A 24,632-nucleotide genomic window follows, 5' to 3' on the forward strand; every position below is an offset into this window, starting at 1 on the left:
GTCTTCAATTTGCTCCTGGAGCTCTGCCTTTTCTGTCTGCCAGGGGCTGCTAATAACGCTTCGGTGCCACCCCTTGACCCCACCTTATCTGTTACCCACTGGGCATGGGGCGCTGTGGGAAGCAGGGCGAGAGCCTTGGCTTCTGCCATGTCCCCCACTTCCCAGAAAGATGCATGTCCGCCTCACCAGCGGCCTGGATTTATGGGGGGGGGACTGGGCTTCCATGTGGACTGAGCACCCGCCTGTCTATCCAGTGGGTTAGATAACAGGGGGGAAGGGAACTGGGCCAGGGGCAGAGGCGCAGAGGGGAGAAGGGAGTGAGTGTTCCCATGAGAGCTCACAGATATAAGCGACGGTGGGGAAGTATTCTGCCATCCTTCCCTTTTTCAGGTCAATAAATTACTTTCTGCCAGGGACAAACTCCTCTATCTGGCATCCTTTTATGTTCTTTTGCCAATTTTCCTAGGGCATTCTTTCTCCTGTGAACTCCTCACTGTAGAGGACAAGTGATAAACATGAGCCAATGTGTTGCTTAGGGTCCATCACCAAGTGAGGTGGGTCCCAGGACAGTCCAAGTTCAGGAACCAGGGGGAGGGACACAAAACATCTGGTCTACAAGTAAATTTGGATCTAGGCTAAATGGAAATGTCCAAAGCAGGTGGGACGGTGGACACCATCAAAAGCACCTTTTCTAACATAAGTCCTCCAAGCCCAAAGGCATATAATCCCCCCCACAAAGTAAACCTGTGCCCGTCTGAGGGACTGAAGGTTCTGCAACACCCACCATCTCCGCAGGCAGAAAATAAGGAAAGAGTTCCAAGGGGTTGGCGTGAGATGAAAGGAATACTGTCTTAAAGAAAATACAGTGTCTAAGTGAAAATATTTTGTGGGGAGGGCATTTCAGAAACGGGAGAGATTTTCAACTGCTTGTGGAAGACGGCTGTCCTGAAGGTAGCCAGTTTCTGTAAGGTCTTGCGAGTCCCAGGACACAAATATCTAAAGCAATTCCTGTTTCCCCACTATTCTGGAGAAAGTCAGGGCCTGGTGATGGATTCCAGGATTTGAAGGCAGGACTGGGGAAGCCCTCGCACTGGACCGAGCCGAGCAGGAGCACTGGCCGCAGTTCTGAAGACCAGATTCTCAAACAAGGAGGGTCCAGGAAACGTACAGCTGCTAGTGCAGGATGTGAGCAGAACCACCTTGAGTTTGCGATGATGAATAGCTGAGATCTCATGGGCTATCATCCTGCAGAACAAGAGAATAAAATATAGACTATGCCCACCTTCTGCCCCTCCCTCCCCCTCGTGGGTAGTGAGCTTAGGTTCTTATTTGGACGGCCCAAGATGGATTTCTAGGGAGTTCTGTGAAAAGCTCCTAAATTTGGAAACAAATTCATCAGCATGCATGCATTCTACAGGGTATGTATACTATGTAAGATATATATTCTTCTGAGGTTTTAAATAGATTTTCTTAAGGCCCGTGACACTAAAAGGTTAAAACCTATAGGCTATGGAATTGCTGTTTGAAGGAAGGTTGCCAAGTGGCCAAATGGTGATCATTTCTCTTCTACCTACTCCTTGTTGGACTTGCCTCCCAGATCCTTTAAAAATCCCTGGTTCCTTCCCGTGTCCCCGCAGGAGGCCCTCCCGATAGCACTGGACAGGTCTCTTCCTCCCTCTTCTGGTTTCTCAAGCATGATACACTTTCTCCCCTATTCGCTACCTAACTAGGAATAACGTCTTTGGTCTCAGGTTTAGTCCCCCAGTGGGAAAGATCTAGAGCCCCCCAAAGTGAGGAGGGAGAATATCTCACGCTAGGAAAACAGTCACAGATGCAATATTGTTAGTTAAGGGCGCACACTCGAGGTGAGACTATTTCACATGCTGGCTTCAGAAAGGCAGGGACTTAGAGGGTTATGGAGATAAAAGAATGCGTGCAAAAAAATCACCATGGTGGCCCTGGTGGGGTGGCTCAGTTGGTTGAGCACTGTCCCACGTACAAAGAGATCACTGGTTCAATTCCCTGCCAGGGCACAAGCCTGGGTTGTGGGCTTGATCCCCAGTAGGGGGTGTGCAGGAGGCAGCCGATCAATGTTTCTCTCTCACATTGATGCTTCTCTGCCCCCACCTCTCAAATCAATAAAAACATAACCTCAGGTGAGGATTTTAAAAAAGTTACCACGGTGTTTGCTCCCCAGTAAGCACTGAATGTGAATTCATATTATTAAACTGAAGCTCATTTTGCGAGACAGTTCATGCGTCAGCACCAGGCGCTTTGCCTACACACATCGTCACGTCTGATCCTCACGGGGACCTTTGAATGTAGAGATAATTTTTCTCATTTTTAGATACGGGAGACTGATGTTCTGTGAGGTTAGGTACCTTAGCCAAGGTCTCTAGTAAAGACTGAGCCAGCATTCAGAATCTTTTTTTGTTTCAAGCCCATGCCCTTCAAGTTGTATTTCTTCCTTTTTTTGTATGATCGGAGTCTCTGAGCCTCATTGTGCTCTTCTGTAAAATGGGAAAGTGACTGCCTCGTGGGACGGTGGGAAGATGGGAAGCTCCCGCCTGGGACACAGCGTCAATTGTAGCTGTTATGAATAACTTCCTCCCCAGGTTAGAGGCCTTCCCCCAGGCTTCATGCCTTCCCCACTGGAGGAAGCAGGCTGGAGGGGGGCAGCCCCCAGCTCAGGAAGGAGATAATTTTAGAAGAGAATCCCCTGGCAGAGGTCAGCACGGGGGAAGGGAATGGACTGAAATTCAACCTGATGCCCTATTTAAGGGTGAGGGTGGGAAGGGCATGGAACCGGGCTGACACAGGTGCTGCTCTATAATCGCATTTTTAAAAAAATCTTTAAAATTTTAATTTTAATATGTCTTTATTGATTTCAGAGAGGAAAGGAGAGGGAGAGAGATAGAAATATCAATGATGAGAGAGTCACTGATCGGCTGCCTCCTGCACACCCCCAACTGGAGATCAAGCCTGCAACCCAGCATGTGCCCTGACTGAGAATCAAACCGCCATCTCCTGGATCCTAGGTTGGTGCCCAACCGCTCAGCCATGCCCAGCTGGGCTGTAATCCCCCAATTTATCACACCCCCTAAAAGCCTTCCTATCCTGAAAATGGGTATGTTATTCCCGCTTCAACAGTACTGTCTCAACCTCCTAGACTTTGTATCCCTCCCTTGAGGATATCCCACTGTTCCTTACAGTACAGCCAACCAGCTCCAGTCCACTCCTCTCGCCTTTGCCCCCAGTGCTCTCCTCCAGCCAGGTCTCCCTCCGTCTGGTGATGTGCTTCAGCGTGACTTGGTCCCTCTCTGCTCTTCCTCCCCTACACCCAGCCTCCCCCCGTCCCCCAGCTGCTTCCCACCACGATGCTCCCCCAGAACTTCCCGTCTCTTGCTGAATCTTCATAGCCTGTGTGCCTGGCGCACTTGCCTGGCCAGGTCTGCCCTTCAGGTGCATCACACCCCAAGAACTCCCCAATTTACACACAGCCCACTGCCTAGATCCCACCCTGGCTGCCCTAGAATTCTCTTCGAACCTACACCCACTCTAGGAAACCTGAATCCAAACTGGACAGCGTGGGCTAAGGAAATCTCCACGCCTCACGGCCCTCCAGTTCCAGCCCAGTCTATTTCTCCAGCCTTCACCCCATACTTGCAATAACCCAGAAACAACACTACTTACTAATGACTCTTCTGTCTCCTGACATGAGAAATCCAGTGCTGGCCGTATTTTGGGCAGCTGCCTGTAGTCATGACAACTAAGATAGGCTCATCTCAGGTGTGGACCTGTTCATATAAAAAAAGATCTGGCAGCAAAATAAGAAAGGGTATGCTGTGAGGTGGAGAGGGATGCTGTAAGGGGCTAAGAAAAATATGCGGGCATCACAGGATTATCCATAGGCACAGAGAAGTCAGTCACACATCAGTAATAAATACAAGCATTTATTTGGCACCTGATGGCGATACAACATCCTGGCAGTGGGCACTGGAAAGGTTTCATCACCCAAATATTCCAAACAATACTGACCCAGGGGCAGGGAGGACTTGGCCACAAGTCTCGGAACCACCTGGCTCACAGAACGAGCATTTATTGAGCACCTGATCTGTTCTATAGGCCGAGCTCTGTGCCAGGCTCCATGGGAGATGTGGAGGAAGTTGTCCCAATGAGACATCTTCAGGGGTTAATACCAGTGGATAAAACAAAACACATGAAAGAACACAGAGTACAAACACCAAACCGTGTATACTGTCAAAAAGTAAGATTCTAGCTAGGGTTGCTGCCTTCAACTTTTACTGAAGCCCTAACGTGTGCCAGGCACTGGGTACAAATTGGTCAACATAAAAGATTTTGCCCTCATGGAGCTTACAACCTCGCAGAGGAGACAGAAATGATCAAGGGAAGCAAGTTAATACATTACAAGTTGTGAAAAGCACAATGAAAGGATTAAACAGGACACAGTAATAAACACAGACCACTTAGAGAGAGAACGGCCTGAGAAACCTCCACAAGGAAGTGGGATTTAAGCTGAGACTTGAATAAACCACCGATCAGGAGGTGAAGAGTGGCGCTCAGATCCCAAGTGTCTGTGACGGTTCAGGACAGGAAAGAGCTCAGAACGTGTGAAACTGAGCAAGCCACTAGGGCTGTTGCTTAGAGAAAAAGCAGCACTTAATGGAATTTAAGGGGAAGGTGGAGCCCAGTAGGCCAAGGTAAGGAGTTTAGATTTTTTTAAAAAATATTTTTACTTATTTTTAGAGAGAAAGAGAAGGGGATAGAGAGAGAGAAGCATCAATGATGAGAGAGAAACATCGATGGGCTGCCTCCTGCACACCCCCTACTGGGGATCAAGCCTGCACCCTGGGCATGCGCCCTGATGGGGAACCGAACCACGACCTCTTGGTTCCTGAGCCGATGCTCAACCACTGAGCCACACTAGACAGGCAGGAGTATGGATTTTACTTGAGGTGTAATAAACCAAAGGGCTTCAAGAAGGGCAGCAACATGATCATATGTATATTTAAAAACCAAAAGCTGTCATATAGACATCAACTGGCGGGGACCAGAATGGAAGTCAAAGAGGCCTTCGAGAACAGGCAGGTTTCCTGTAAACACAGATAAAGACTGCTCCTGGGTAAACAACATATATAATCATATAGCAAAGGCCTCCCTGAAATAGACGGGGAAAGGGAACTAGGCCACATAAAATCAAAAGGGGATTTAACACTGAAACAGAAAGCAGGAACAGGTACTACATTACTTCCCTGAACAGCCAAATGATCCCACTAAGTAGTATGTCAGACAGATTTGGAGGCAGCAGTAACCAGGACGACATGAGGGAGGGGAGAAACAGGAAGCAGGGAGCTAACAACTAGGAAGCTCTATACAAAGGGACATTTCACAGGAAGAAAAGATAATGTGACAGGTTCCAGAGTATGAGTAAGCACCTCACCCTTACCCACCTCTGCTGACTGTGCCAGGCTCATTCCAGTGACAATCAGAGAAAATATCCTGGGAACCTCCCTGTGCAAAGATCATCGAGTCCCAGATACAAGGCATCAGACCCCAGCCTCTGTGGGAAGCTTGGATTACTGCTGGGGAAGCTTGGATTACTGAGTCCAAGGAGCCAGAGGGGGCACTAAGACTGTCCTTCCAGGGATGGCCGTGACGCACTGAAGGGACACACAGGTCATTCCATGCACATAGCAGCAGAGCATGTCTCTAGTCCTGTGTGTCCTTCCACAGACACAGGAAAAATGCCTATATTAATGAGGACACCATCCAAACTCACTCGGGGACAAATGGGCTGGGATACGAAAGAGGAGATAATCTCTGAGACATCTTAACTGATGTAATAAATCAATGACCATAGTGCTACCTACAGAAGCTCGGGCAGGAAGTGAGCACACATGTCGAGGAGACCTGCATGCCTCTCCCCATGAAGACCACGTGCTCACATCACCATGTGCCAGGTTCCTCGGTGGCAGCCAAACGCTGCTGGCCCCCAGGGAAAGCCTCCCGCGGGAGGAGCCAGCCTGCGGTCCCGGCTTAGCAGTGAGGACAGATGGTAGGCTGGGAAGCCAGCCGGGGAACTCCCAGTCCCTGAGGGGAAGAGCCGAAACCGTGACCCTGCAAAGGCCCCGACGTGCTGCCTGTGGTCCTCAGCCCGCCGTGGTCCTGAGGCCGGCCTGGGCGTCACGTGGGAGGGAGCCCTGGGAACAGGTAGAGGTGGCGGCACAGGGTGCTGCAGTACTCAGACATCTCCTTGCAGCGGTGGAACTCTGTGCCCGGGGCGTAGCCTTCGCGCTCCTTGATAAGGCCGTTCACCTGGAGAGGCCAAAACCAAGGGTGCAAAGTCTAAGGCTCTGGTGTTTTCGTAGGAAGGGTGGAGGCTGTGGCAACAAGGCAAGGGGGGGACAACACTGTGGAGCAAAAGGTCCACGGCCCCAGACTGGGCGACTTACCTTGACGAGCATGTCGGCCACGTGCATGTCACAAGCCCTCTCTGAGAAGACCTGAGCGAGGGCCTCGATGTACCAGGAGCCCCGCTTGGTGTTGCGCATGGCGGCCGTCCCTGCAGTGAGGACAGCAGTCACCCCAGTGTGGTCACGGGATACCCTTGCACACAGACTGCTCGTCTACGGCACCTTGTTCCCGCCCCTGTGTGCGTCCTCCATGAAAAAGTGCGAGTCTCTAAGAGTGTCATCGTTGGGACTGTTCTGGAACTCACAGTACCTCTGAGGCAGGCATAGCCACATATCATGTCCGAGCGGGTGGGCAGTCGCATCTTCAGCAACTCCTGTCTCCCAGCATCACCGTCCTCGCACTCAGGGGCCCGGGCGTGGCCCTTCCCATCCTGCTGGTCGACCCCACGGTCTGTTTCGTCTGTAGGGAGGCACACAGAGTGAACAAGGACGTTATTTCCTCCCATCACTCTTCGGCCTGTCACAGGCAAGCCCAAGGTCCCTACCACCTTGACTGGGAAGAGCCATTTCCAGCTGTTGCCTCCAACCTAAGGCTGATGAATAAAAACACAAAACAGTCAGTCCCACTCCTCTCTGTGCCGCATCCATCCCTCAGGGGGTCGCCCAGCTCAGAGTCGGAGCTTTCTGCCCTGTGCCAGGCAGGGAGGGTGCTGAATCCCACACGCCTGGTAAATCATGAACCAAAGCCCGTCTATGTTCACGATTCACTTGCTCACTCAACAAAGTACTGGAAGGTCAAAGTACTGGAAGGTTTTTTTATTGTAACTAATAGAATATTGATATATTTAATATACTGCAAAAAGAAAAAACAAGTTAATAAACCAAAAATGTGATTACTACATGCATGCCACATAAAAGTCACAACCTGAAATCTACGTATCAATAAAAAGATTATAAAGCTAAGCATGACCAGCTGCTTCCAAGGCATTTTTAGTATTTTTAAATCACTTATTACTTGTTTATTAATTCCATAAGCCAAATTGTACCAGGCATCCAAGGTTTAAGAGCAATGTAAAAGAGGGAAAACTTAAATCGACACTATATATTCAATAGTTTTAGCAGTAGTTTCTCAACCTGCCCTGGGCACGTGCCCAACCTCTTGACCAAGGCCTTACCTACTCCCAGACATAACATTATTTTGATGCTGTTTCATTTTGGGGGTGGGAGGAGGGGGGTGTTGATAGGAAAGAGAGACAGGGAAGACACACACCTCATCACACAAGATAAAAAGTATCTCTCACAACACTGCCTGCTCCATGCAACAGTCAAGGAAGCCTAGAAGGAAAGAGAAGCTTGAAGAACTGTGGGAAAACAGCCAAGATTCACCGATCCAATAGAAATTTATTGGGCAACTGCCGTGTGCCATGTACTGTTTTTTTCAGCCCTAGGGTATAGTGAAGAGAGTCTCTGCCCTCATAGAGCTGACACCTCAGTTTAGGAGCCAGTCAACCGCAGAGGGGGTGGTACTTTGGACAGACATCGATTGTATCAACTAAATACAGCAGAAGACAGGTGAGCACAAGTTTTCAAAGGAACAGCTGACTGCTGGTCATCCCTGAAATATTTAATTTTAGAGAGAAGATTCAGATTTAGAGCGATGTCTCCCTATCCAGGTCTAGTAGTGCATGTGACTCTGAATATAGGAGGAAATGATCATGAATGTATTTATTCATTTTATTTTGCTGGTGATACCTCCTGAAGGAACTAGGCCAAGCTGATTATGTCCCTCAGGAGAAAGGAAACTCTCCTCTCTTGCCTTCATGTCTCAGATCTATTAATCAATAAATGTTACTGGTTCTTTCCAACACCCTCATCTCTGTTTTCTGTAACAGTGCTAGAATCTCCATCCATTCTTTCACTATTTAGTAAGTGCTACCATGTATCTATCGGGCAGTGCTCTGGACCTAGAATACAACAGGTGAGTAAAAAAGTTAAGTTCCTGCCCTGGCTGGTTTGGCTCAGTGGTTAAAGCATCGGCCCGTGGACTGAAGGGTCCCAGGTTCAATTCCAGCCAAGGGCATGTACTTCGGTTGGAGGCTTGATTCCCAGCCCCAGTCGGGGCATGTGCAGGAGGCAACCAATTGATGTGTCTCTCTCACATTGGTGTTTCTCTCCCCCCGCCCCTCTCTGAAAAGCAATAGAAAAAATATCCTGGGGTGAGGATTTGAAAAAAAAAAGTTTACGTTCCAGCCCTCACATACTCTTTCCTTATTGCAGCTTCCTGCCAGTGATCGTCCTGGAAAAGAAATCACATAATTTCTTTCTTAAGCTCCTCCAAGCTCTGTACTATTCTCTGCTGAAGCCCCAAATCTCAGCCATGACCAAAAGTTTATAACCAGCTGGCTCTACCTCACGTGGCCAGCCACTTCCCAATATATACTCGCAGACGCTCGGTTTTTAAATGAGGTCCGGGCACACTTCTGACTCAGTGCACCACTTTTTTGGGGAAGGAGCAGGGTCCTTTTAATCTTGCTGTGCTTGTCACATATATTCCCCCTTTTCCCCTGAAAGGCTCTACCTGCTACTCCACACCTCTGTAAATCTTATCATTCTAGGTCAAAATGAAGCCTCACCCTACCCGCAAAACCTCTACAAGCGAAGCTGACCTAGAACGAGCGGTCCTTACAGCCTGTGTCTCCACATGTGCGCATCTCACTACTTCCACCCTGGCTTACTCGAGGCCTCTGAACTGTTCAAACAACTTTCTGTACGTTTGCTGTGTTGTCCTGGTAATTAGCAGGTGCTCTGGAGACACCACATTTTCTCTTGCTTTTGTGATAACACCTAGCGTAGTCCTAGTCATGTTGTAGGGCCTTAATAAATTATATTCTTTGGTGCTATTAGGGGAATAAAAACAGTATTAATCATTTACATGTGTTGAACACACAACAGATAAAAATTATTTGAATATTTGGACAAAGTCGCCTTTAAACCAACCTGAAAGCCCCTTGAAGGCACTGGTCAGGTTACAGCAGGCACGGCTGGCATTTTTGGTGGATTTACTAGGAGCCAGACACTGGGCTAAGCAGGCCCTTCATATATATTATTTCACTTAATCATCGCAACAACCCTATGGAATAGGCCTGGTGATTATCTGCATTTTATATCAAGGAAATGAAGATGGAGGGTCACCAACGAACGTCTCTAACTTGACCTAACCAGTCAGTGGTAGAGGCGGATGTGACCGCAGTTAGTTTTTGTTATTTCTGGCTCTTCCTGGTGGAGCCCAGTCCCGGAGTCCTGGGATGGGACAGCTGCATGCGAGAGAGAGGAGGGAGGGAAGCAGCTCCGGAACGGGCAGCGCCAGGGCTGACCTGGCACCTGCGGTCCTGCGTGGCACAGGATGACGAAGAGAAGGAGGGGGCAAGGATGGCAGGGAAGGCGGAGAGATGGAGGGAGGAAAAGAGGAAGGGGTAAAGCTCAAGGGACAGGAAGAAGAGACAGAAATCCCTTAACTGGAAGGAGTAACAAAAAAGCACATCAGCGTTTCTGATAAGCACAGGAAAAAGCCCAGAGTCCTCGTAAAAGAAGGCAAAGACACCAATAAAGAGTCCTGAGAAGGGCACGGCGGTGCAGAGCGCTGGCGGCCCCGGGAGCCACGGGCTGCGCAGGTCCCAGCACACCCATGCATCGGGGACACTTACAGAGCAAGAGAGGCGGTGGCAGCAGTGAACAGAAGGAGGTGCCCAAGGGATCCGATAGCACCTGAGAGGAGCAAATAGGAAAGTGAGAGCCAGGGGGAGGCTGCCCAGGAGCCACCACCCAGTGCTGTCTTCTGGGCACTCACCCCCACGGCAGGCCTGGATGAAGAACATCTTTGGCTTGTTCTGCAGGCTCGGGCAGTTGGCATTGTCAAAGAGCCGGAACACCTCCTGGAGCTGCCAGGGAGAAGCAAGGGAGAAGGGGGAGGTAAGTGGCCAGTAGGACCTCCTGAGTCTCATACACACAGCAGTAGCCAGCGCTGAACAGACGGCAGGCTGAGGGTGACAGACACGACCTGGTCTCAAGAGCATCATCTGCAGACAGCACCCACCTGAAGCACCTTGCCGTCCACACCATAGACACCACCCTCCACGCCGTGGGAGAGGAGGGCCACGATGCAGGAGTCAGTGACGCGGTGAGCGGGCAACTGGGCAAAATTCTGGAGTTTCTCTTGCATTTCCTAGAAGAAACACACCTTTTAGTGCTGTTCACTGTAGTCAGCACCAGTAGAAGCTTTTCTGTGGTGTCTGAAACCTTAAGTCACCAGAAGATAAAATGTTTTCTGCGGTTAATGATAAGTGAGGTCAGAGACCCTTTGAGAGGCTAGAAAAGGCATGGGCTCACCAGAAAATGCCCAACTTCAGACACAGAATTCTGAATATAATTGCACAAAATTCACAGACTGAGATATGCTAAGAACTCCTGGATTAAAGAAAGTAGCTAATGAAGCTAATCAAGAGCTAGTTAACTTTATCCACCTCCTATCACCAACCAGATCTTTCTTTAGAGCAAATGGCCTTGTACATAAATGGCACAGGGGGACCACCTGCTGAGCTGTGAATGAGTATCACCTATGGGGCCACAAGAAAATAAACTGCTCCATGACAAAGGGCTAACAGGACCATGATGCCAGAGAACAGCAGCCCTTCTATGCTGTTTTCTGTCTGGGATCTGAAATGCCCAGAGACGGTGATAATGTCTGTATAAAATGACTGTTCAGGGAGGAGCACACTGTCTGGAAGATTCTGTCTGGGCCACGACTACATGCATAGGCCACGGGATCAGACAGACCAAGTTTGACCCCTGGATTCAAAACTGGTACAGGCTATTAAGCCCCTCAAGGTTCTAATTCCCATTCTGAGAAAATAAAGGACTTATAGCTGTGTCTGGCACATCCTGCAAAGCCCTGCTATGATTATTCTGTGTGTGTCTAATGAAGGGTAACAATATTATCATTTTTTTACTTTTTAAAATGTTTTTATTAATTTTAGAGAGAGGACAGGAGAGGGAGAGAGAGGAAGATTGATGAGAGAGAAACATCAATTGGCTGCCTCCTGCACGCCCCCTACTGGGGATCCAGCCCACAACTCAGGCATATGCCCTGATCAGGAATTGAACTGATGACCTCTAGGTGCATGGGACGACCCTCAACCAACTAAGCCACATTGGATAGGCAATACTTTTTTGTTTTTTTAAAAAAACAACCTATTACTGGTCAACCTTGTAGTCCAACTTAAGAATCTTGCTTACCTAGCACCGAGTTGCCATACATGAGTACCTCTCTACCTTAGGCACCGGGCCCATCAATGGAAAGTTACACTATACTATAATAATCTGATACTGGCTGTTAAACCTACACCTCCCTCTACAACTCAAGATGCTTGAGCCATCTCTCCTATCAGAAATGAGCAGAGAGATGTTACTTTATAATGAATCCGAATAAACTGTTATCCAGGCAGAATAAGTCGCCATATACAGCCCCCTACAAAGAGCAGGCACTTGTGTAATATGTTGCTGTGGTTCTCAAAGTGTGGTTCCCTAAAACAACAACATCAGCATTGCCTGGGAACTTGTGACAAATGCAAAGTCTTGGACCCTAGCAATTGTTTTAACAAGCCCTTGGGGGATTCTGATATGTGTAGTTTGAGAACTACCAATCTATTTGTTTGCAATATAGTTGACCCTTGAACAATGCGAGGTTAGGGACGCTGACACCCCCCCAGTCAAAAATCCATGTGTACTTTTGACTCCCCCAAAAGTTAACCAGTCATCCTTCGGTATCTGTGTGGGATTGGTTCCACAAGCCCCCAAAGATAACATAATCCACAGATGCTCAAGTCCCTTATAACATGGTAGAGACATGGCATATAGCTGGCACATGCATCTTTGGATTCCCAATAGGGGATCGAAAATACTGTTTTTGATCTGAGGTTGGATGAATCCGGGATGCAAAACCTGGTGATTTGAAGGGCCTACTATATAAAAATCTGCATGTCACCCAGCTGGGCGTGGCTCAGTGGTTGAGTGTCAACCTAGGATCCAGGTGACTGGGGTTCGATTTCCGGTCAGGGCACATGCCCAGGGTCGAGGGCTTGATCCCTAGTCGGGGGCGTGCAGGAGGCGGCCGATCAGCGACTCTCATCATTGATGTTTCTCTCTCTCTCTTCCTCTCCTTTCCTCTCTCTGGAATCAATAAAGATATATTTAAAAAAACAGAAATAAAATAAAATAAAAATCTGCATGTAAGTGGCCCTGCGCAGTTTAAACCCGTGTTGCTCAAGGGTCAACGGTACTTCTGTCTGCACATAATTGAGACTTCACTATACAAGACTTGAAGATCTGCAATGTAACTGGAGTAAGTGGCTCTGTTGCAAAAGTATGTATATTTACTGGGCAAGCAGAAGCCAACCAGAATATTGGAAATCTTAAGGTAATAAAAGATATCCAAAATTAATTTGTTTCAAGACTATATAATCTCAAGAGATGATCGTACAGAATTTAACAAGTAGTAGCTGAAGTTAAGTTTGCTCATGGAAGGGAATAAAAATGTATGCGTGGTACCCACTCACGAACATTTTGAACTTCAGTGATACTATTAGGTCAGTAAACAGAGGATGGAGAAAGCCCAAAGTAACAATACACAATTTGTAACTGAACTGATACGACTAAGCCATTTGATAAATCGGGGTTAGTCATTTGGCGGAATTTTCCAAAAAGTAGCAAGCTTAAAAGTAGGATCTGCAGCTTTATTTCTGATAAAATTACAGTACTTCTCTAAAGAGCAGTCTTACCTTGCCTATGTTTTTGGCTGGGGGGTGGGGGATACAGGAGCAGAGATAACCTGCAAACCCTCTGAAATTATATGCAAAATTCTGTGGGGAGCTTCATGTTCCTGGAATGACCCGCAGCTGTCCCTATATTCTCACAGCATTCTGCAACCTGACTGCAAGTTAGAAACCAATACCACACATCAAAAGAAAACCTGCCACTTCAAAAGTTTGTCATTTCCTCATATATGATGAGCTGTAATTCTAGAACTAGCAGCCTCATGAGGGAGACACAATGAGAACAGACTTTCATGACAAAGAAAAAAACACGAGCAGTGAGAAGACCAGCAAGCACTCCAGTAGTGTCAAGGAAGGAGGATTCTTTAAGACTATATACTACTTCCAATTTTTAAATGGAAGTATCTCTAAAGTCAAAAAGGTATAATAGAAGGAAAAATGAGAAGATCTTAATTTTGGGGGTTCTGTTTCTTTGCTCACCAAATAATTATATAGTAAGAGTTGCGTTTCTTGAGAAGTCCACATTTTAAAATCTCTGGTACCTAACACTGTGCCCCATTCTAAGGTACTCAAAATTTGATGCTATTGCCATTGCAGTTGCAGAAGAAGGTAACCAGAGAATGAGAATCTGGCAGGTCCTTGAGTCTGCACCAGGTTGAACACAAACAGGAATGGTGTTTGTGAAGCGGGCCCATGGGTCCCCACCCATTCTGGTTGTCTCTGAAAGTAACAGTATACAGCTGACTCGGTGACTCAGGGCTGCATCTTTCACGATGCATGGAAGATCCCCACCGACTATACGTGATCTGGAAACCCAGGACATCATAAATTCCTAGGAAAAGGAACAACCAGAGCAAAACCTATACAGAAGCCTGGAAAGCATTCGTTTTGCAAAGTGACTTTCTAACAGCATTCCCCCTGTAGGTATCACGGCTCATGTCCCAGCCTTGCTCCCTTCCTGCCCGGCAGACCTCTCAGGAAAGTGGGTAACCTACTTGAACACTTGATGACTGAAGCAGCTGCTCAGCCACGGCTTGGAGCAAGGGTGGCTTCACTTCTCTGCATGGGCTCTTACTGGAAAGCTGGCAAGAATAACTGCAAAGGACACCTGACTACCTGCTGATGACACTGGCCTTACCAAGTACAGCAGATACATCCCCTTTCTCCCAGAAGCCGAGAAACAGAAACGGAGACCGCAGACAACGCTGAAGACAAAACGAAGGGCCCCACCTCAGCAGACCAGAGTGATCTTCCAGAAACTTTAATCTCACCACCGCCCTTTCCAGAGGCAAGTTTAGGAAAGTGCTACTATTCTGGAATCAAAATGAAGAATTAGTATTAATTCACCAATAGACTATTAATCAATTTCAGAACAGAAATAGCCAAAGGTGACAAACTTGGAAGTGCAGCTGGTAACTGAGGTTAACGAGGAATAACCCATAATGAAAATGCTCGTGATCTGCAGGAACCTGATCGAGAACTCATCTACCCTAAGGTCTGCCTTGTGGCCACACAACTGATAAAAACAAGGAATCTTTCCATGTTAATTCATTAAACTGCCACAAAATGGTATTTACAAGGGCAATTCCAGCAAACTTTCCTTTGTAAGAATTTTATCTGCCAAAGTAATCTTTGCAACAATAACTAGACTCCTGTCACAATTCACCAAGAAGTAAACGTCCTATGTAGCCCTTGGCTTAGAAGTATCTTCCTGAGCTGGTTGGGTGCAGCTCAGTGTCTCATCACTTCCCAAGTGACTGGGAATTAATTTGTTGAGCGTGAAAAAATGAGAACCCAACTGTGGACTTTTATTACTCAGCAGGGGGAGCACAGCCACCCAGAGAAGTCAACATTGACGCAGCTGGCTGACCTTCATTCTTTTTCTTTTACTAAACTGCAAGGTGAGAGGCAGAACAGAGCGAGCAAATAGGTGCGGAGTAAAGTAACTAGTAAGACACAGCCAGCAGGCAGGGGAGCAGCAGCGGTTTCTGGCCCCAGATGCTGCATCGGGTACCTGTGCAGTCTGGTCCAGTAGAACATGGACTTTGTAGCCCAAGAGCTTGAAGAGGGTGACTAGGCTGCTGTGGTCCACATCCCCTCCGGAGCGGAAGTCCAGGTCCTTCTCTCCGGTGAAGTACACGTTGCTCAGGACCAGGGCCAGGCCACGAGGCCGAGACTGCAACCTATAGGCCTGGGGAGGGGGTGCCAGTTAGACCTCGAGCTTCTTGAGGACAGAAACTATACACCCCCCCCCAACCCCCCGGTGAGACGTTTCCAGAAAACAAAGGCATCATACTCTTGAACCTACCAGGTCAAGACAGCAACGTGCCCACAAAAGACATCCCATCAGCAAAGACTTTCTGACTGATAAGCAGGGAGAGTGTGCATGCAAACTAAGTTCACATGCCCAGGAAGGGGTCTCACTGCCCAACTCCCCCCTCATGCCATTTTGCCAGACTCACCAGCTGGTAGTGGGCTTGATAGAACTCAGGGGTGCAAGGCTTCACCTGAAGGCACGGTGGGCCATCTCTATTGTCCAGGGAGTGCTCCACAGTATCTGTGGCACAGAAAGTCACAAAAGCTAGCACATGGTCTATGCATTAATCCTAGCACTTGTAACTCCAGGCACCCTTTGAACTGGGCTTTTAATAATTACTGGTCTTGTTTACTCCATTACTGTAAGATCCATGAGTGCAGAGACCTGTTTACTTAGCCTGCACATAGCAGGTGCTCAATTCACTGAATAATGGAATGTTCTAATCACAAAGCAACTCAATCAGCAGGCTAGTGGCCCACAACCTCATTCTACAATAACTTGGCTTCATAGAGGAGACAGGCCAATCATATACAGGAATTTCCTACCTACACAAGTTGCTCCAAAGGCCAATTACCATAAAATACCATCTGTGATGGAAGGGAAATAGGCCTAACCAATACCCCATCTAAACTGCCCTGCTAGTCCAAAACAAATGCAGCAAGGAAACTATTCCCAATATGAGTGAAAACAGGCAAAGTCAGATACCAGTTAAGAAAAGGGAAGCCGATCTGTGGGGCCTGATTTATCCCATCAATTCTCACCTGTAGACAGGCGGAGCTTCTTGTGAGGGGGGCAGGACTCACACACCGGGAAAGACAGACTCAAGTCGTAGTCACGGCTCAACTGTAAGACATCAGGAGCCCCAGTGCCAGGTCTTAGGGGGATGGTTCAGTCCCAATAAAACAAAGATCTAGTTTCCCCACCCGTCTCAAAAACTCCTTTCCCACCAACTAAGCCTTTCAACACACCACGTGTCTAGGGCTCCATACCGGTGGGAGGACATGCTGAAGACCAGAGAGGGTTGAGAGCAGCAGATCCTCCAGATGACACTGCTTGGTCTCCCTCAGGGCCATACAGAAGGCATCAAAAGCCTGGGGACCCCTCTTGGGCAGCAAGTTGAGGAGTTCCACATTCTGGCTGAAACTGCCCACTTTGGCCTATGATACAAGAATAAAACACGGAATTGTACATACTTATCTAGCTACAATTCTATTTCTCCAGACGATCTTCCTAAAAATGTCATCGTCCACCTCAACAATTCATTTCACAGGAAAAACAACATGGGTGAAGCCCTTCCCATTATTCCTGAATGATATATCTTTGCTGTCCAATGCTCTAGGGCAGGAGGGCATTTTCAATTCCTTGGTAGGGAACTGCATCCTTTCCCACTTTATCCAGCTCTGTTCCTACTTCTACAACCAATTTACTGGGCTTCTGTCTTGCGCCTCCAGATACCTGAATGTGCTCCCTCATTTCCAAGGTGATGATGTCTTGCTCCAGGAGATGTTCTAACAGTTCACTCAGCAGCAGCTGCTTGGCTAGCACCACTCGGTTCTTTTTCAGAGCTTCCTGGTGGTCAGGATGCATGCCGCACACTCTCAATACCCTACGGATGAATGGCAGAGAGGGGGGCTGTTAGCACAGAAGATGTGGCCCAGAAGAGTGGAGTGGAAGAGGTGTGGGTAGAAAGAACAAAAAGAACTGGACATACAATTACCAAGATGAGGCCTATTTTATCGAATCTCCTTAAAACCAAAGAAGTAGTAAGCAGTAACACAATGATCATAAGGACATGATGTATATAATTCTTTACCAACTATGTTCAACTGAGAGCATCTTCTGAGACAAATGGTCTAGGAGAGGGAAATGGCTACCTTAACAAAAATACACACAAGCACACATGCATTCATGAAAAGGAATATTCCTCTGACAGACCAACTGCGGTTAAGAGATTATTCCAGAAAACTCTTGGCACTATTTATCTGGACTGCGGAAAATGATGTAAGTTTTAAATGATCCTGGGTGAGGAATAAAATAATTTGATACAATGGCAAAAACTCAAACCAATGGCTAGCTCTAATGGAAAATAAATGAGATAGATACAGACACAAACACATTCTCTTTAGTCTTATATCAATTATAACTATGGCTTTTCAAACCTTAAGTTCCTGTGGAAAAATGGCACTAGAAATGATCAGAATCCTCTAAGAACTGCATGAGGAGAAAGTATGACAGGAAGTCACAGTAGATAAATACCAGTGATGGATACAATCACCGTAACCTGAAATCGCTTAAAGAGTTAAAAGCACATAAAGGCTAAATTATTTTGGTAATTTAGTTTACTAGGGATGTCTCTATTTCAAGGTTTCCTTAGTTTTGCTATTGGTTTGGAAAGAGACCATTTTCTGTTTATGAACTAAAAGAATCCCAATTCAGTGTATATCATCTATGTGCCTAGTTTATATAAATCTAGAGCTCACTAGCCTGCTTAGTCAGTTTCCAAATATATGACAACACTAAGAGCCTGACGGCAGTGAGAAATATGGTAATAGCTTCAGTTTATAACTTAAAATCCTATTTAAAGATCTATCCTGATTTCAAAGATGCTACGATGTACATCTTAGAATCAGTGAAATACCATGCATTTACAGGATGTACCTGGCTTACCTCTCAGGTAAAGATTTATAATTACAGGAGAGAAAAGCGTGGTGTTGGAAGAGCTGAGAGAGACCCAAGAACATAAACACACCCTCTTTAGTCTTATATCAATTATAACTATGGCTTTTCAAACTCTGGCATATGGGATCCCAAGGCAGAGGAAGTGGTCAAGGAAAACATCCCCAGGGTTGGAAGCAGCCAACTTAGTTAAAATTTAGATTTGGAACAGTGGTGATGTTTTAAATTCCATTTTAACTTCCTGTTTCTAGAAATACTCCTGTTACCCCAAACTTTCAGTAAAAACCTGCTACGATAACACAATCTAGAAAAATCAAAAACTCCAATTAAGAAGCACCTTAGGCCCTAGCCAGTTCGGCTCAGGGCTTAGAGCATCGGCCTGTGGACTGAAGGGTCCCAGTTTTAATTCTGGCCAAGGGCACATACCTCAGTTGCAGGCTCAGTCCTTGGCTCTGGTAGGGCATGTGCAGGAGGCAACCAATCACTGTGTCTCTCTCACATCGATGTTTCTTTCTCTCTCTCCCTCTCCCTGCCACTTTCTCTGAAAAGCACTGTAAGAAATATCCTTGAGGAAAGATAAAAAAAAATAAAAATCACCCCAGAACACACCAAAGCAGTAACAATGATAACCTATATAAGCTCTGGTAAAAATAAGTGTAATCAGGCCAACCACAAGATAACATCACACGCAGCTGGATGCTATTTCCTTAGGACACACACCAATGGCAGAGCAGGTTTACCCAGGTTCCTTCCCTTAGTTTACCAGTAGCATTTTCTCCTTAAAACTTTCTCCTCCCTGTAGGTAGGCTGAAACAGACTGCACCAGTTGCTGTAAACTATTCACAAAGCTAAGTGACCAAACTTGTTTTGATTTGAAAAAAGTGCAGTTTTCTCATCCCTCCCCTTGATGAAAGGTGACTCTTTGAAGCGCCTTGGACCTGAACAGATGTTTTCTAGGATGAAACGTGAAGACTAATTTTATTTTTTTTTTAATTTTAATTTTCTTTTAAAAATATATCTTTATTGATTTCAGAGAGAGGAAGGGAGAGGGAGAGTTATAGAAACATCAATGATGAGAGAGTCATTGATTGGCTGCCCCCTGCACACCCCCTACTGGGGATCCAGGCATGTGCCCTGACCAGGAATGGAACCGTGATCTCTTGTATAGCAGGTTGATACTCAACTGCTAAGCCACCCCGGCAGGGAGGAAGGGCTAATTTTAAAAAAAACCACTCGGCTTTCGTAATGTTTTAAATTTATGTATAGTAAGCACAACTGTAATCTAGTTTTAAGAGAAACCAGTGCTTTTAGTTCAATTGTATGTCCCTTCTTACTGTAAAAGATGGCTTGTTCAGTTTGCAGCAACAGCCATTTTCTTGGGAGAAAGTCTGAGTGTAAAGCCATTGGTAAAAGGCTTTGCCATACTCACTTTAACATGTGCCTGTTGCTGTTAACTTTTGATGAACGAAAAACTAAAACAAACAAAACATTTTCCCCCTCCCTTGAGTCCCAGGACACCATTCTCTCCAGGTCTTCCCTCTGCCCGCTATGTTCCTGGTTCCTCCAAATAGGACCTTTTTGGGCCTGCCCTTAAATGCTGATAGCTCTTAAGGACCCCCACGAAAGAACCCCCTCCCTCGTCTGTCTCATCCGTACTCACAATTCTCTAACTGACTCTTGGTTCTTAACACTTTCAAGGTCCAGACTTGAATTTTCAATCAGAAACTCCTTGGGTTTAATCTGAAGCATCGCCTGCTCCCCCACACACCTGCTCCTTTCTGCATTCGATATTACCCCCAGAATCTCGAAGGTGGGCTTTCCAAAAGTAACCCCCAGCACCTAGAACTTTTAGGACACGTCAGGAAGGGGAGGAAGGAGAAAAGTGCACAAAGGGAGTCCTGCCGTCTGGACTCTGTGTCCTGCAGGTTTCAGATCTGCAGTCTTAAGTGCATCTTCTGGGTCTGGACCGGGAGGCCTCTAAATGTTACCCCAGGTGACGCCTGCAGTCAGATGCTACAACGGGGGGGGGCAGAGGAGGGGACGCACTGGGAGCCCTGTCCTTGCGAAGGCCTCACCCCCCAAGGCCCGTGCTGACCGCCGTGCTGACCGCTCTGAAACCCTGCCCGTTACACCTAAAGCAATGCCGGTCAGGATGCAGTCGATGCAAACCAAGCGCACGTTTAGTTGAGGTTGGATCGCAGGGTTCTGCGGGTCTCACGGGTTAAGGGGACCGGGTACAGTTCCTCCGAAGGGGGGGGGGAGAAGGAGTCTCCGGAAGATTTAAAGATGGAGAATCTTGACGAGGAGCCGAAATATGGCAGGGATGGAAGAAGCTCCCCTGGTTCAAAGCCTCCCTGGGCTGGGCGAATCGAGGCTGGGCAGGGAGGACCGAGGTCGAGCAGAGGCCCGCAGGTCTCCCACTTTTGTCTGGAAGCGGGGACCAGGCTGCTTCCAGGGGGTCCAAGGCGGCGGGGGGGGCGGCGCCAGGGGCCTGCGATCCCCTCCCTGCGCCCTACGAAGGACCCCTGGGACCTTCCCGCACTCACCGGCGTCCCCTGTCAGAGGTCATTAGCTCCTTCAGGGGGAGGGCGGGCCGGCGGCCCGCGGTCGGCGTCGCCATTTCTCGCTTTTCCCGGGCTGAGCGCGCACCGCCCACAACCCAAACAAACCAAAGGCCTCGGCGGCCCCGGGTCCCGCCCCCGCCTGGCGGCGCCCAGCGCGCCTGCGCCCCACCTCTCTAAGCCCCGCCCCCAGGCGAGGCCGCCCCGCCCCGCCCGCCGCCGGTTGCGCGCGCAGGCGCAGAGCCTCTCGGCGAACGCGCCGTCCAATGGGAGTGAGAGCGCGCTCGGCGGAAAGGGAAGGGGCGGGGACAGCGCGAGGAGCCGCCCGCCGCACGCGGGAGGGCGATTGGTCGCGGGTTCCCGCGGAAATCACGGTTCCCTCCCCCGTCCCCGCCTCCACGTCCCATGGCTAGAACTCGGCGGAGACGGGCGTGGCCGGGCTTTTTTTTTTTTTTACTTTATTGAAATCTTGGGCCTGGGTCCAGAGGCGAGCGCGAGAAGGCGCCTGACAGGTACTCGCGCCGGAGCTGGAGGCCTGAGCGGGGGGCGCACCCCAGAGGAGGGTGGGTCAGGGGCGGCTGAGCAGCTCCCGGCGGCCAAAACCTGCACCGACTGGACAGGATTCCAGACAGTCGGGTGTTTCATTGGGATCAGAGGAAGCGGGGGCCCGGGGCTGGGTGAAACCCTAGCGGTCAGAGCGCAGGGCGAGGCGGAAGCGATTAGAGCCAGTGCAGGCGGGTCCAGACTTCAACAATGGATGACTCCAGAGCATCCTTAGAAACTCCGCCGCCCCTGCTGGCCCACCTGCCCACCCGTTCTCAAAACGGGAAGACCCTGACCGTGGGGCAGTTTTGCTCCACTGCACCCCGATAGGAGGTGGACCCTTCTTGGGCACCGCGTGCGCACCAGCCCCTGGGCAGTAACCGCTTCTCACGTGTTGCAGGTGATCCCAGCTTTGATTGATTAGCTCTGCGCCTCCACGAGGCTGGGCCCACTGCCGGTCACCCTCAGCCCACGCTGTCTGCGGACGCAGCTGGTCCCCCATTCCGTCTACACGGAGTCTTGCACCCCCTCACCAGCCATTGCCCAAGACAGACCGGAGAGGGGTGCGGATGGCCCGGCTACCTTGTTTTCAGAACGCACGTCATAGGCTTTGGGGTCAGAAGAGCAGAGTCCAAGTTGTTTTTATGCTATTTACTAGCATTGTACCCCGTGCAAATAATCCAACTTCTCTGACCCCTGGAATCCTCTCGGTTTTTTTCAAATGAGGGTAATAATAATACCTCCCGAGGCTGGGAAGCCTGAGTGATCTAATAGAGGCAAAGCACCGGGAACAGAAGCAACGTAACTGTCGCTGAGATGTTGTTTCTTTTCTTCCTTCTCTAGGTTTTCCGGATCACCGCCTCATCTCAGCCTCCATCTAACTCTGAATACAGCGAATATGGGTTAGGTTTCTGAATGTTGCAGGAAAATTCAAATCGTACCACCTGCATCTCAGCTGGGAAGGGCTTACCTTAGCCTGACTCCCCTCTGGCTTAAAGTCCCCATTCGTGACGTCCAGTTCCTGATGCGTAGCAGACACTGGGGAATGCGATCAGGTGAATGAGTGGGTCTGGTGCAGAGAGATGATATATCCTGGGAAAGTCTTACGGGGGTGTCCAGTTATCTTCATAAAAAACATTGTCATTATCAGGGTCACCAAAGCTGATATCATAGTCAGGGGGTGGAGTAAGAGGCTCCAATTTTGGGAGCGACTCCAATATGGGGAGTGTGCCCAAGCTCTGCAGGTCCGGAGCAGTGGATACGACTCGTGGTCCCCGAAGCCGAAGGCTGATTGGAGCTCCTCCAGGGCTTCCTGGGGTCATAGAGCCCTCTGAGCCCACTCGCCTTTCTGTTCTTGCTCTCCTGGGCCCCTCTGGATGGCCAGGCTGACCCTCTACAAGTCCTGGGGGGATCACAACGCTGCTGTAGGGAGGTGGTTGATCCAACTCTTGGGGGCGACGCTGTGATTCCAACACCACAGCCTCTTCATAGGGTGGCACCTCAAAGGCTTCATTGTCTCTGAGGGAGAAGAAATAAGGTCATCGGTGGCTTACTGAAAGGAGCCCTTTTCTATCTACCAACAAAAGTCCCCTCCATCAGCCCCTGACTCCTCCCCTCACTGATACCAGTCACAGGTGGCAAGGAGAGCCTGTATGTCTGAGAGACTAGAGAGACACAGGGAGAATGGGCACCGTGCAGCGATGTTCAACCAGAGTGCCACGAGGATTGTTTAAAACATGCAATACCTGACTGTTTATTTAGTCAGAGGCACTGACCTCTTTTACCTTAGGTTGTCAAATTTTAAAAAATGACAAAAGCCAACACAATAGCCATCCAGTGTGAATGAATCAAAATTATACCTATTTTTTTCCCCGTCAGATCAGGAAAAAATATATCTTTTGGTGTGCCACAGAATTTTAGTAATTAGTGTATGTGTGCTGTGAGATGAAAAAGGTTGAAAATCGCTGGCACAGTCTATTCCTTCCATCCTGCCCACCCCTTGACTCACCGAGCATTGCCTGAGGCCCCTGGGCTCTCCGGCTGCATTGCTGGCTGCACCGATTGGAACACCCATTTCAGAAAACAGGCCAGGAGGCAGGCCAACAAGCAGAAGCCACCCAAGGTCAGAAAGAAAGAAGCAACGGGGACGATATCTGGCCATATGCCCAGCAGAGCCAGCCCCAGGAAGAAGGAGACGCAGCACAGGTAGAGAAGTGGCTTCTCCAGTCTCCCCCACAACTGGCTCGGCACCATGGCCCCACCCCGGGCTCCTGCAAAAGATACATAGCTGTTGTATCTGAACCAGAAACGGGCATGCAGCTGGCATCATGGCTGGGTCAGATTCCAAAGTAACTGTATCAGACGACTTCTTGGGGTTTCAGGTACTTCAATCTCAAGTCAAATAAATGGCCAAAATAAGTGATCAGCAGTGTCCTCTCCAGTTCTGTAACTCTGCAGGGTCACACTGTTGTCCCAGGGTATCGGGGTGTGTGGAATAAGCCAGGAAACCCGCCCAAGAGTTCTGACTCCCAGCCATCAGGCCAGTTGACTGTGTCACGGCCCTGCCTGCCTACCTTTTTCCTTCTTCCCTGGGCTCTCCCAGCTCTACCGTTCCACATCAGGATACAGTCCTGGGTGGGCCTTGGAGCCCTGGGGTTCACTGGCATCTCTGGAATCCAGGTGATGGAGCAGGCCCTGCCCTTTCTCTGCTATTGCTTGCACTGGATCTCCACCCCCTAGCTTCCCAGTCAGAGGTCCTCAGTAAGGGGGGAGGGAGCACTACTCACCCCACGTCTGACGCCCCCTTCCCATTTCCTCCAGTCAGTCCCTGTAGGTTGGAGGGGGCAAATGCAGACACAACATAGCCGCAGAGCCACAGCTACAGGAGGGAATCTTGCAAAGGCCTGGGGCCAAACTCAGATCTCTAGTTTCCTGCCTGGAGTTAACAGGGCCTGGGAGGTAGGTGGGGAGAACACAGTGGCAGCTGTATCCCAAAGCCAGCCAGTCAGGAGTTCCCTGAACTCTGCACGGCAGGGACTCAGACTCTACAAAGGGGCCAGGACCCCTCCTTACACCCCAGCCCCAATCCCATGACCCTCGCACCACCACTCACCCGCCTTAGGAGTTCCTACCTCACCTGTCTCCACCAGACTCCAGAGAAAGTAGGTTGAGGGGGAAGTGGGAGGCGGGCAGGAGGTGGAGCCCATTGGCCCCACCCTCTTTTCTGTCCCAGTCCCTCAGCTCCCGAGATCTTTGTACTTGGGACCAGAGTTCC

General features: G+C 48.8%; 2 protein-coding genes and 1 long non-coding RNA gene across 6 annotated transcripts; 1 reads left to right on the top strand and 2 right to left on the bottom strand.

Annotated features, from left to right (window-relative positions):
• Window positions 1-3,937: 3,937 nt before the first annotated feature.
• CASP2 (caspase 2) lies at window positions 3,938-20,916 on the bottom strand. Of its 4 annotated transcripts, none has more exons than XM_016195444.2 (11): window positions 20,801-20,916; window positions 17,034-17,184; window positions 16,568-16,735; window positions 16,340-16,421; window positions 15,724-15,818; window positions 15,276-15,452; window positions 10,528-10,656; window positions 10,282-10,372; window positions 6,745-6,894; window positions 6,474-6,583; window positions 3,938-6,336 (listed from the first exon to the last, which is right to left on the bottom strand). In XM_016195444.2, exons 1-11 carry the CDS (start codon window positions 20,872-20,874, stop codon window positions 6,205-6,207), a joined length of 1,359 nt encoding a protein of 452 aa, XP_016050930.1. In that variant the 5' UTR covers window positions 20,875-20,916; the 3' UTR covers window positions 3,938-6,204. The 4 variants fall into 4 exon arrangements, with proteins under 4 accessions (XP_016050930.1, XP_016050929.2, XP_016050931.2 ...); XM_016195443.2 differs by lacking the exon at window positions 20,801-20,916 and adding an exon at window positions 19,915-20,019; XM_016195445.2 differs by lacking the exon at window positions 20,801-20,916 and adding an exon at window positions 18,681-18,741.
• Window positions 20,917-21,256: 340 nt separating this feature from the next.
• On the top strand, window positions 21,257-22,369 carry LOC107523818 (uncharacterized). Its single transcript, XR_001601900.2, has 2 exons — window positions 21,257-21,327; window positions 22,202-22,369. It is a non-coding gene; the product is annotated as an uncharacterized LOC107523818 (long non-coding RNA).
• Window positions 22,370-22,446: 77 nt separating this feature from the next.
• On the bottom strand, window positions 22,447-23,611 carry TMEM139 (transmembrane protein 139). Its single transcript, XM_016195508.2, has 2 exons — window positions 23,367-23,611; window positions 22,447-22,876 (listed from the first exon to the last, which is right to left on the bottom strand). The coding sequence occupies exons 1-2, from the start codon at window positions 23,609-23,611 to the stop codon at window positions 22,462-22,464; spliced, it is 660 nt and encodes a 219-aa protein (XP_016050994.2). The 3' UTR covers window positions 22,447-22,461.
• Window positions 23,612-24,632: the final 1,021 nt, after the last annotated feature.

The sequence above is a fragment of the Miniopterus natalensis genome, chromosome 10 (assembly GCF_054644295.1).
Source record: "Miniopterus natalensis isolate mMinNat1 chromosome 10, mMinNat1.hap1, whole genome shotgun sequence".
NCBI classification, from domain to species: Eukaryota; Metazoa; Chordata; class Mammalia; order Chiroptera; family Miniopteridae; genus Miniopterus; species Miniopterus natalensis.